The following is a 13,441-nucleotide window of genomic DNA, read 5'->3' on the forward strand; positions in this document are numbered from 1 at the left end:
CACATTTCAGGAAGGATGATGTCTCAGGTGAGGCTGTTAAGAACAGGTAAACAGAAAGAAATCTATTCAAAGGACCTGCTTCTATGTATCTGGGTAATATCACAAATCCTACTATGATTCAGAAGAGTGCTGTAACTCACATGCATTGCATGAAATAGGTCTGCTAGTAGACACTGTTTGAGTTTTTCATCGTTATTTATTCCATGCAGCACTAGATCAGGTACATATGTATGACAATAGCCACCTAGAAGTGATCTTCCAAAATTTTTCACACATTGACTGCTGATTGTATTTGACCTGAAACACAGAAATACAAACCAGGTAAGAGTCTTGGCTTGAGAAACTGCATTCAGATTTTATATGAATGCAAAGTTTGGTTTATCACCACTGCCTCTACTGCAAATATTAATCAACAGAACACCTGTACTCAAAATACAGTAAATTAATTAATGGTGCTCTTTGAAACAAGGATTTTAGAAGATGAACTTTTAGCAATTTATTGATTCTTTCAAATTTCTGAAAGGGCAAATCTATATGTATTAGAGCTTGTGTATGTACAAGCTCCCTATTCTGCAGTTACCATTTGATAAACCTGTTTTCTCAAACTCAGCCCAAAAAGCAAAATCTTTCCAGGTACCTACCTTAAGCATGTGCACCTGTAGAGCTCAAAAGTTTTCAAATAGGATGTCCTTATTTATATCAAATATTTCTTTATCACATATCTAAGATCTAAATGGTTATCAGTTTAAACAAAGCTGAAGTTGTGCTTGTCCTCAGATGTTCTGTCTACACATCTACATTAAAGATTTCGGCAGCTTATATAAAAAGCTTCGGTGAGTTTTTATTAGACATCTGAAGAACACCATTCTCACAAAATTTCACTACCTGCTCTGTCTTGGTTTTCTTTTTGCAAAGTCTGTTCACAAGAATTCTAGCCACATCATACTTGTTTACAAGGCACTTAGTCACATCCCAGAGGATTTCAGACTTGAAACTCTGAACAACTTTAAAGGAGCAATAGCTTTTTACTCCATTTAGATGTAAATTAATTTACAATTCTTTACCTTGGTAACGGAAGTTCCACTTCTGAAAACTCTAATCTTTTGCTGACATTATCATGATGTGCTTCATCAGGGATACAACAATCCCCTTCCTCATCACTGGCTCCAAGAGCACTGTCTGAACTCTCATTTCTTGGAATGTCCCCTTCAACTCTGAAGATTTTCCTTCCAGCATCCCCACAGGGGACATCTTTAGAACCTACTTTAAGGGAATCCTGTTTGATAGCAGAAGCTACTTCTACATAGCCAGGAGAATAGTTCTCCAGACTGCCAGAGCATAAAGTTCTATTTTCTTTCAGGCTTGCCAATTTTACAGTTTCTATGCTACCTGTGGGCAAAAGAGTGTCACTAGATACTGTGTTCACTAAAGTTCCTTTACTTTCCATATGTTGGTTAAGTACACTCTCCCTCCCCTCGCAAGGTGGGATTTGAGCATAACAAACACTATGTTTACTGAAGGGTATAAAGGCAGCTTCACAACTTTCTTTTTGATTCTGGGAAGCATCCACAGTCAGATTTGTGGAACTTGAGGCACAATTTATCATCTCTGGACTTTTTCTGTATGCCTTCAGATTTTCTTCCATTTCTTTTCTTTGAGTTTCTAAATCTGACTCAGGTGATGCAGAACTTCCAATCTGAAAGGTGACCTTCTCTAAGTGGGAACTTCTGTGACCAGACCTTTCAGGACAAGGTAAGGCAGATGACCTATTAGACAGTTGCTTTTCCACTTTTCTCTCATTCTGGTTCTTGGTGTTCTTGACATCCATTAAACCCTCCAGTTTAGATGGTTCTTCAAAATGGTACGTTATGATTCCTGTATCAGTGATAGCTCTTTTCCTGCCATCAGCTGCTCCTTTACAGGAACTGCTTGTTAGAGAGCCCACAGATGCTTCTGAGTTCTGACTAGCCTTTCCTATTGCTTCTCTCTTTTCTTTTGAAGAGACCGGGACACCATGAGTGCTTTCTGGGTCATGTACCCACCCTGCAATACTATTGTTCTTACTTCCATTATTCTTTGGAGGTAGGATTGGAGGCACAAGAGCAGGTTCATTTTTAACAGTGACAACCACATAATCAGACTCCTCTACTTCTCCCTTTTCTAGTGCAGTTGTGATGTTGCTTCCATTTAGCACTTGTTCTCCTTCTACAGCCTTCTCACTCCATGTCAGCTGATTTTCCTGCAGCTCAGAGCACCGAATGAAGTAAGTCAGAACATAGAGCAAGCGCTGCACCAATTCCTTGCGTTTTCCAACAATAACAGTTCGAGTCAGTCTAACTGGAGAACCTATGGCACCATAGAGATCACCTACACAGGAAAACAAAAATTATTCAACACACTTTGAGCCAGCATTTACCATGGACACAAGTTAGGAAGTTAATTTATTTCACAGTAAGTTCATAAAGCAAAGAAAAACAAAGAAGTCCCCTAGCCTACTTACAAGATACTTTAATTTAGAAAAAGGCGGTGAGATGAAGACCAATATAGATCCAGCTGAACTCTGAAGCCAACTATACTATTTTCTACTTTTCTACTAATTTTCTTTTACATCAAAGTTTATACTGTTTTAGAATCACAGAATCTTTATGGTTGGAAAAGACCTCTAAGATTACCAAGTCCAAGAGCCAACTCAACACCATCATGCCAACTAAACCATGTCGCAAAGTGCCACATTTACACATTTTTTTAATGCTTCCAGAGATGGTAACTCCACCACTTTCCTGGGCAGCCTGTTCCAATGCTTGACAACCCTTGACAAGAAATTTTTCCTACTATCCAATCAAAACCTTCCCTGGCACAACTTGAGGCTGTTTCCTCTTACCATTATCATCAGATCCTTGAGAGAAGAAACCAACACTCATCTCCATTTAAGTAGCCACAGAGAGTGACAAGGTCTCCCCCCCTCAGCCTCCTAGTGTCCAGGCTAAACAACTCAGTTCCCTCAGTATCCTCTTAAGATTTGTGCTCTAGAAACTTCCTTAGCTTCATTGCCATTCTCTGGATACACTTCAGCAGTTCAATGTCCTTCTTTTGTAGTGAGGGGCCCAGAACTAAACACAGTACTCAAAGTGCAGCCTCACCAGTGCCAAGTATACAAGGACAATTACTGCCCTAGTCCTGCTGGCCACACTATTTCTGATACAAGCCAGGAGGGCCACTTGGGCACCTAGGTCATATTTAAACAGCTGTGAACCAGAACCCACAGGTCCTTTTATGCTTGACAGCTTTCCAGCCACTCTTCCCCAAACCTGTAGCATTGCCTGGGGTTGTTGTAACTGAAATGAAGGACCCAGCACATGGCCTTGTTGAACCTGATACACTGGCCTCAGAGCCCATCAGTCCAGCCTGTCCAGATCCCTTTGCAAAACCTTCCCACCCTCAAGCACATCAACACTACCACACAATTTGGTGGCATCTGCAAACATACTAAGGGTGCACCCAATTCCCTCATCCAAATAACTGATGAAGATATTGAACAAGACTGGCTCAAAACTGAGCCTTGGGGGACATCACTTGTGACTGGATGCTAACTGGATTTAACTCCATTGATCACAACTCCCTGGGCCCAGCCATCCAGTTAGTTTTTTAAGAGCGTATCTGTCTAAGCCATGAGCCACCAGCTTCTCTAGGTGGCTTTACTTAAGTGCAAGCAGACAACATGCACAGCCTTTCTCCAAAACACTAGGGCAGGTCACCTGGTCATAGAAGACCAGGTTGGTCAACCAGCACTTGCTTTTCCTGAATCCATGGTGGCTGGGCCTGATCCCCTTGCCTGTCCTGCACCTGCTGTGTGAGCACACTCAAGTGAACCACTCCATAACCTCCCCAGGTACCAAGGTCAGGCTGACAGCCCTGTACTTCCCTGGATCCTCCCTCTGGCCCTTCTTGTTGGTGGGTATCACACTGGGAAGCCTTCAGTCATCTGGGACTTAACTTGTAAACCAGGACTGCCCATAAATGACAAAGAGTGGCTTGGCAAGCTCCAAATTCAGCAAATTCATTCTTCAGGAATGGAAAGTGGGCTTCAGAGTACTCAGCTGGAAACAGCCTCAGTGCCTGCTGGCCACAAGGACTAGTGATCTGGAAAGGATGTGGGAATGTATCTTTTTATATCAAGTTGAGCTATGGAAATTGAGTTCCTATGGAAATCAGATTCAGGCTTCATATTCATTTGCACTTGACTTTTATATTACATTAATATATGACTGATACTAATGAGACAGTACAAAAAGTCAGAATTGTGGTCTTCAAAACATACTGTCTACTGTTAACACTGTTGGACTGCAGCTGCTGTTTAAGAGACAGTATTATGTCTTCCTGATAGAGGCACTCAGAGTTGTATTTGGAATAGTAACTGATATGTAAAATGTAATGAAAACACAGGTCTGAAGGTGGAAAGACAGGTATGTCAAAATCCTTTTTTTAACAAAAAATTGTTTCTATTTTAAAGCAACAAGACCTGTGACTTTCTTTTCCCCAACTCCCTGCCCCCAATCTTTTTAAAGAAGATGACCAGCAGAGGGCAACATCTTCCTTTCATTAGCAGTTACTGCATCCACCTGATAATGGCTTTTGGGCTTTGTAAGAATCAAACAAAACCAGAAATAATTTTGACTTTGAGCACTATGAACTTGGCTAGGCCAATGCTGGTAGCAACATACAGCCTGGGAAGGTGAGAAGAGAAACTGATTTTTGACTAGGCACCAATGGAGGCTCCTGGGACTGACAAGAGCTATTGCCAATCTTGAGCCCCCAGGCCAGCTCTTTTATTATAACCTCAGGCTTGGCTCCATCCTCAACACCCTGACCAAGCTTCTATTTTTCCTTCCAAGTCTAATCCACTACTCCTCTGCATAGCATCTTAAACCAGGAGACACTGCTACTACAACTACATGGCCATGGTAGTGATTCTTAGTTTCATCAAGACAGCTGAGAATAACAAACATAACTGAGATAACTAGCAAGTTACACAACCAATAGCATAGCACAAAAGTTGTATTATTGTTTTATGTGCATGTGTGTTATTTTACAAGGCAACATAGTATATCAGAGTTAAAGTTCAGGGTCATCTGATGCCAGACTCATAGTGGCTGCCATGAAGAGGAGGAATTTTCAGGGATTTACCACTGGCACTTATTCTCTCAGGTTTCGCTCACCTACCCATCTGCCAGCAGTTATTTAATCCTCTGTATCAAGATAGCTTATAAGCTGCAAAATATTTGTCAGAAAACAGCCTGAGGATCTGGGCACAGACAGAAAATCTTGGCCCAAGCCCACACAAGTAACTGTGAATGAATGGAAGGTACTGCGAGCTGCCAGACTGCTATTCTGTTGGTGTCCATTCTAGTCCTGTGAGAAAGAGAGAAAATGAAGTAGCCAGGGCAATTTCAATTACAAAGGGCCTTCAAGGCCCAGGGAACTCCCTTCAATCCAAACCCAAACTGCTTGGATGGTTCATAGCACTTGTACAGTCTTAATTCTTCAATACTAAGTTCCTTAACCAGGCAGTGTAACAGAGGATGACAAAAAGGGTCCAAAGGAAAAAGCAGAGCACTCAGCCTATGCAAATAGGCCTCCAAATGCTCTGTTTAATCAGATGTTGGTAGCTCTGCCCAGCTTACAGCCAGGCAAATCAGCAAATATGATCTGGATCACAAGCAGATAAGAGGAAGAGGCAGGAAAGTGCTAGTTATAAAGAAGTGTAAGGCTGTCCTACTGACCAAGCTGTGCCCAGAGAGGGTTGTATGGATGGGATTTTGCCAGCATGTTGACAGACTGTGATGTGCGCTTCTCAGAGAAGGCCTTTATGGGAGGATGGTCAACTGGCATTACTGTGGGGACCCAGGCCAGGTGGTATGTCAGCACTGCAGTTAACAAAGCAGCAAAGAACCTAGGAAAAAGAATATGACCAAAGAAACATCAGTAACAGAATACCACATTATGTGCTTCAATATATCTGCATGCACTGGGAAGAACACAAGCTTTTTTTAAAAAATCAGGGAGTGAGGGAAGCTTACTGATTTTTGTTGATCTGTTCAATAAGAAATGTAAATTCTTTAAGAAAACGCTGACATAGCTGATTCTTTTCCAGGGTGCTGGACATCATATTAAGCCACACAGGCTCTGCAATCCTTGGAACAGAATACAGGTTCCAGATGGTAACTCTGCTCAAAGAAAACGCCCAAAAAGTAAGTGTTGACATTCACATTTCAATCTTGTATATACAAGTAGCCCCTTTCCTCTTCTATTGTGCATTGATTTTTATTTATTTCTGTTTCCTAAGATCTAGGAAATCCTAACAAACTGGAAGAATTATGCAGACACACTAATTACTAGTGTCCCAGAACACTGTTCAGCATCTGTGGCAAACAATCCACCTGCCTTAATACACCCATCAATCCACACCTCTATATGGGCAATGGCAGAAAACAACTCTTGATGAGATCTTGATGAGATCTTAACTGATTTTAACTGACAGTCACAGGTACAGGTGAATGCAACAGAACTGCTGTTACTCTCATTCTGAAAACAGCTTAGCTGTTTAATGCTAAAATCTTCTAAAAATCTTTACCCAATACTCAACACAAAATTCATTCGCACTGACTTCAAGACTGGATAAATTACAAGATCCTGCATTCAGTTGCTTACTGGAAGTGACAAATATCATTACAGGGGTATGAGAAGAGCTCTCCTTGTAATTCAAGATTCCATCAACTCACCTGAATTCTCCCAGGGCATCCATGACACGGCTGATATAAATCTGCACTCTTTGGCTGGATTCTGCTATTTTTCTACATGAGATCATGGCCTTGATTAAGAGTTAAAGACACAAAACAGCTTCTTAAAGGATTCACATTCTTCACCTTTTTACTCTTCATTAACATGTAAAATAATTAAGATCTAGCCCCAGTGCTATACAGCCACTCAAGATAGCAAGAGCTGCCAGCCTCCCTCTACCTCACAAGAGACCAATCCCTGAGACTGGACATGGAAGGAGAAGAGAGTATTTTTGAGAGTAAGGGGAAAACAGCAAGAAACATTGTGTGTGTTTCTTTTAGTGACTGCATGAAAGGATACAATATCATTATTTCTACAGTTTCCAGGGACTAACGAAAACCTCACAGTGAAATACTGTGAGAAATAAAGAAAGAAAAATAAAAACCACCCATAGCATAAAACTCTCTGTTCTCATTCTGACTAGAAAGAAACAACAAATGTTTCAGTAAAAGCTAAATGCCTACACTGGCTGAGCTCAGGCTCAAAACTACAAGTGTGAGGAAGGAGGGAGGTTTGAAACCAAGCACCTTTCCCCACTCTTCATCTAAAACACTTCATTCTGCTTGACACTTGTTTTTCCACATAAGACCACACTAGTATTCTGTACCTTTTCTATTGCATATTTCAGCTTGTTCATGTGAGATTCAAGAAGAGGAAAGTGAGAAAAAAAGAAATCCTGGAAGTTTCTCTGTGCTTCTTCTTTTTCAGGCAGAGAGAAGATAATGCTGATTGCAATTTTTTTCCTCCGAACTACTGCAGGATTGGAACTGCAGCTTTCATCAGCCATACTAAACATTTCTTCAGTGGACCTGTAAAACAGATTTGTAAGGACAGTTACCTGTGGTACTGAGAGGTAATTCTTCTTCTAGTCTTCTCTCTATCTAGTAAAAGGTAATTCATTCTTACATCTCCTTTGACTATGTACGACTTTATTGCCACCTGTTTCTGACCAGAGGATGCCCAACATTTTGATGAATAAAAGATCTATCTTTGCTAGGAGGAAGGCAACTCCTAAAGAAGACCATTCCTAAAGTGGTGAAATATTTCCTCTGAAACAGAACTACAAAATCTCTCCTTCTGTATTTACATTAAAGGAAGAATATGGAATGGAGGCACAACACACTAAATCATTTGCAAAAATGGTTAAAGATAATTTCAGATCTGTGAACTGCATCTGCTCCTGCCTAGGTGCAATATGTCCAGCTCTGCAATATGTCCAGCTCTTGAATACTTAGTGCTGCTCATGAGAAAAGTCAGGAAACATGCTACCTATACTATTCCAGCATCTTGCAAAGTTAAACTTTCTATTTTAATTGAAAACAAAATGTCACCACTTCATAATTTCTTTGAAAACACAAACTTCTACAAATACATCTGTGTCTATCGCAAAGTTGGATATACTTCAGTTTAAAATGCTTTGCTTTCTGCTAAAAAATTCCAAACAGTGGCTATTTTACAACTATTATTATTTCTCCAGGTTCTGTTTACTCACTTGCTGGTTGTCACATTTTTTTCAGTCTTCAATATTACACATGGGCTGATACTGAGATCAATACTGCTCAGTATCTTCATTATCAGCCTGTAGCTCAAAATACACCTTTGGTGAATTTGCAGAAAATGCCAAATGGAGTGAAATCAGTTAATACACCTGTGGGCACTGTCCAGACCGGCTGTGGAATATCCATCCTTGGAGACTCTCAAGAGTCAGTTAGACAAATTCCACAACAACCTGATGTAAACTGCAAGCTGGTCCTTTGCACAGGCAGCAATTTGGGTGGTATCCCCAAGTCTCTGCTCAGCGTAAGTTCTTCTGCAGTTATACAAAAGGGTGGCAATACCTTCACCCTATTCCTCCTTTATGGAGGCATTGCAGTGCTAGGTATTGATGTTGCTGGATTTACAGAGCTATTATGCTTTCTTGGTTGAAGTTTCTTGACCAATTTCACTGGAAAAAACATCGTCAGAAAGCATATACACAAATGATTAAGATAGTATTGTTAAAATGTCTTTTGAAAGGAACTTGAGTTGAATAAGGGTTTTTAACCCACTGAGAAGTTATGGCAGGAAAAAGGCAAGAACAAACAAGAAAACCATTAGAGCACAAATTTAGAGCAGCACTTCATATGGAAACAGCTTGGGTTTAGAGTTTCTTTGTAAGTTTAGACTGCAATATCAGTTAGTGGTAATTAAAAGCTTGAAGGCTTTTCATATCAGCTTAATCTTGAAATGGAGCCTATGGCATTTACAGACCACTATGAAGCAATTAACAAGAGGAAAGTTTGAATGCTAAGCATTCATTCTAAGCTGATTCTAAAAATAAGTGGTTTACAGTTTAATTGGTTTGACAAAGTTAAATATACAAAAGTTTCTCATCATAGAGGTATGACTTCAGGAATACAGGAAAACACACACAATGAAACACCAACAAAAAAAAAAACAGCTTGTGGGAAACCAGAGTTCAAGACAAAACCATAACCTCATTTGAACTTCAGGAACTTGCATGCAGAGACAGAAATTCCCAAGGAAGCTGTGACAGGATGGCCAGTCAGCATCTAAGAAACATCACAAGCTTTTTTTACTGCTTCCTAGGAACAGAAATTGACAAATTTAAGCCTGTAAAAGAAGGCTTTTCAATAAACCTACTAATGTAGCTTGCCTGCCAATTCACTAGATGGAGTTCCAGCAAGACATCTCATTTTCTTTGAGGTACTAGCCTAAAACATCAGTCACAGAGACTGTAGAATCTTGGCTGTGCAAACTGAAGCACAAACTCTGCTATCATTGAAGTATTTAACCAGAAGCTTACTCTTTGTCTAGCAAGTAATAAAAAAAAGTATCTTAAGAGGTTTTTTGGCTTAGAAAGAATCCCAAATCAAGAGTAGTTCTAGAGAGTGGAACTAATAATGTCCTGTTTCCAGCATCCTTCCCCCACATAGATTCTCCAAGGTGAAAGAAGCACAGCTTTCTCTCTGCAGTGAACAATCAGCCCAAAAAGACTAGTTCCCTCTAAACAATATTATTTTTGTAACACTTGAGAGAAATTTCTATTTATGAAACTTTGGCTACTTCTTAAATGGGCTGAAATTATCTTTTTCTCCTCAAGTGTTTTAACTTTTTTGCATGCACTGCTCTCAGCCTTATTTCTTTAGGAAGCCAGACGAAAAAGCACTTCAATATACTGAAAGCAAAGCACTTACTAGCTTATTTTCAACTGATTTAGAAAGTATGACTGCTACACTGGCACTACTACATGTTTCTTCATGTTAAAAATAATTCCCTAAGAATATCCAGGAAAATGCTTCAAGAGTTGACCCAAGGGGAAAAAGTATTTTCAAAAAGGTTTTGGTTTTGTATTTTTGCTGACCACTATTTCAACTGGCAGCTTTTAAGCTTCTCCTAACTGAAAAATACTGAAGAGAGAGAGAAGTCAAACAGTAAGAACTCTAATTCTATGCTGTCTATAGGTGCAGGTAGATGAGTACATACAAGCAGATAATCAAGAACCAGTTGCTATTTTGCAACTTACAAGGGAACAATTTGCTCATTAGCTACTAAAGGTCTGCTGCATTTCATAGTTTGTTATGCCACTGAATGACAGAAGCTAATAAAATTCCAAAACAGAAGCCAAGCTTTTTGATCACAGCTCTTCTTTTTCTTCCTGTTTTGGCAGAAGTCACATCAGGAACATCCTGTACCAGCCAAGAGAGTTGTCATGGGCTATTACTCCAAAATTTCAGTAACTGCTCACTAGTCAGACTTCATCATAGCATAATGCAATTAGGGCAGCAGAGCTGTTAACACTCTTTCATCTCAACACTGTAATTTGATTTTCAGAAAGTGGCTTCAGAAATAGTCTATATACTCAATGAATATAAGTAAATTTCAAATCAGGCCTTGCAGTTCATATTCAGCCAAAACGTGATCTTCCTATTATCAATCTTACGTAACATGCACAGAAGTTAGATGAAACAGAGCATTTAATAACAAGGTTTGTCCTTTTAAAGAAAGGAGGCATAAGAATGATGTAGATTAAATTACTGCTAAACAGCTGCTGTAAGAAGAAAAGTGTTGCACTCACCACCTTGGAATAATTCCATTTTCTAAACTCGTTGTCTGACTTCGGAGCCAACGACGTTGGTAGCTGCTAGAAGATGATGATGAAGAGCTTGGAGATGGAAAAGGGGTGACCAGAAGACTGCTCAGAGACGCTACGAAGAAAGCAGAAAACGCCACATTTATAGAATTATAAAGAGTGCTGGTTAAATATTTTTCATCATAGTCAACTGGGAACAAATGCTCACAAATACCACTCTTGCTAGCTGACATTCATATAGCACACTTGTAACAGGACAAGTATTTTAAATAAATCTTGTATCCTGAGGACATGCTTTTCTTACAAAGTCAGAAATCCTCCCTACTTGAGCATACTAGAAGTCATCTTATTCTCATCATAAGCATTCTGTGCTAAGAGGTGTTGCCCTCCCATTACAGTACACAGATCTCCTGTTCTCCTGGCTTTTTTTTCTATTCAGTGAAGAAAAACATTATCTCTTTCCTTGATGTAGTAAGGGCTCTACCTAGTTCTTTCTCCAAATTATAAGTTGGCTAAAACCCCAGAAAACTATGGCTGTAAACAAATATATCACTACAAATATTCTTGCATTAAGGCTTGAAGCAAAAAACAAAGGAAAACTGCTTAGCAGATCCAAAAAACTTTGGATTAATAGGCCATAAGGTGCTTCTATTTCAGGTGAAACACTCAACCAAGGAACTGTAACAAGTACAAAAGCAGGCAAACAAGACAGACAGCAGATACCTGACCGAGCAATGCCGCTGTCTCTGTCCTCATTTTGTCCTCTGCTTGGCATGTCAACAGGTGTGCTGTGTGCTGAAACAAACACATCAGATCAGCAGAAAATATTGCATAACTCATCACACTATTTGCATGAGGAGAGGTGGCAGCAAACAGTATTCCCATACTGGGAATTATGTTACTACATGAAGCTGGTTACTTGCCCTAATCTTAAAACATTTCTAAGAAGCTGAAGAATGTGAATACAGTCTACTTCATCAGAAACCAGATATGCACTGAAAATGAGGGCTGGTGGTACTTCCTGTTTGTCAGTCTTGACATTTTTTTGTGTGCGCACAAGACTGTCATTTTATACAGGTTAACATCATACTGAAGCAGTCAAATTCGAGGTCCGTTAAGCTTCTGATTCACTCCCAAGCAGAGATTTCTTATCCACAAAGCTTCACAGTAAGAAACATTCAGCCTATCTTGTATTACACTGAACTGTTAGCAATGCAGAGTCACTTAAATTGTAGAACATGCAAGATTTGCAAAGGCCATAAAGAAACTGTATTGGTATTCCATTTCACATTTTTGCAATTAACAGAATGAGTTAGGCTTAAGATCTACCCACCTGCATAGGTCATCAGTATGCCTTCATGTAATTTAAGGTTTTGAAAATTAAATAAATTGATACTGTTAAAGAAAATCCCTTAAAGCCTCTCCCAAACTTAGCTCAATAATTAATTTTGAATGTCTGCAATCAAATTTTTTAAAAAAAGGATCAAGAGGTAAGAAAAGGCTGTATATCAGCAAGACACCCGTACATTAGCAAGAAACCAGCTATAAGCCAGGAAACATAAGTTCTCTAAGTAACATAAGGGCTCAGTTATTATTAAAAACATTGCATAAAATACCTTTAAAATTTAACATAGGAATTAGAAAGAAATCTGAAAAAAAAACCAATTAATTTAACCGTTATTTTTAAAAATATGTATTTTTAACTAGAAGCTAGATACATCTGTTTTCATTATTTGAACCCTTTCTGTTTCTAGAGAGTAATTATGTATGTCCTGCCAGAATTCACTAGGGGTTGAATTTGTGTGTGCACTATGGATGGGTCACACTGTGGCTGGCATTCCACACAAACCTGCAAAGAAAGAAGCACTGCGGATGAGCCGGAGGGGACCTCCTTCAGACACACCCTGCAGCAGTTTGCTGCTACACAGCTGTAACACACCTAGGAAACAAAAGCAATGTAGAGAAAATGCAATGGAAAAAAAAAAAAGTGATACACATGGAAAAAACCAAACAAAATGAACAGATGGCCTCATTTTGTCAGAAAGACACTGAACTTGGAAATATTTACCTAAATTATTTCCACTGCGACCAGTTCCCAAACCATTCTGATTTGAGCTCAGCTTTCCCAGGCTGGGATCTTGGTTGATGTACTCAAAGCTATCTTGTAAGCTAAAAAAAGGGAAAAAGAAAGAATAGTGCTCCTAACAACGTGATGGATAGGCACATCCATCCATTACCTTAAGAATTTTACGGGGAAAAAATGCTGAAGATTAACTTTACATGGAAACTGAAGGACCAGTAGGTTTTCTGAAACTGTAAGGAAACAGACATCTATTGTCTAAATAAGCAACCTCTTTGAATTATTGCAAGTTTCTATATGTCACATTTGGGATTCCTTATGTTCACATTTGTCTATTTTTGGAACAAGGAAAGAGTGAACAGGTGAAAAACAATGTATCTTTGTCTATTGCTGAAGGGAACAGAAGTGTAAAAATATACCCCTTCTTCATC

General features: G+C 39.3%; 1 protein-coding gene across 5 annotated transcripts in view; it reads right to left on the minus strand.

The window, feature by feature from the left end:
• Positions 1 to 13,441, minus strand: part of FNIP2 (folliculin interacting protein 2) — a 48,583-nt gene that overhangs the window by 9,022 nt on the left and 26,120 nt on the right. For 4 of the 5 annotated variants that reach the window (XR_003987516.1, XM_030449614.1, XM_030449613.1 and 1 more), the window contains exons 6-15: positions 12,999 to 13,099; positions 12,780 to 12,869; positions 11,654 to 11,725; positions 10,916 to 11,045; positions 7,445 to 7,646; positions 6,780 to 6,868; positions 6,078 to 6,224; positions 5,781 to 5,950; positions 1,065 to 2,367; positions 141 to 297 (exon numbers count right to left, since the gene is read on the minus strand). Coding sequence is in view for 4 of the 5 variants with exons in the window: in XM_030449614.1 (XP_030305474.1) it covers positions 141 to 297; positions 1,065 to 2,367; positions 5,781 to 5,950; positions 6,078 to 6,224; positions 6,780 to 6,868; positions 7,445 to 7,646; positions 10,916 to 11,045; positions 11,654 to 11,725; positions 12,780 to 12,869; positions 12,999 to 13,099 (2,461 nt within the window). In the remaining variant the exon portion in view is untranslated. The remainder of the gene's footprint in view (positions 1 to 140; positions 298 to 1,064; positions 2,368 to 5,780; positions 5,951 to 6,077; positions 6,225 to 6,779; positions 6,869 to 7,444; positions 7,647 to 10,915; positions 11,046 to 11,653; positions 11,726 to 12,779; positions 12,870 to 12,998; positions 13,100 to 13,441) is intronic. The other variant, XM_030449616.1, reaches the window with a different exon arrangement.

Source organism: Calypte anna, chromosome 4A (assembly GCF_003957555.1).
Source record: "Calypte anna isolate BGI_N300 chromosome 4A, bCalAnn1_v1.p, whole genome shotgun sequence".
NCBI lineage: Eukaryota > Metazoa > Chordata > Aves > Apodiformes > Trochilidae > Calypte > Calypte anna.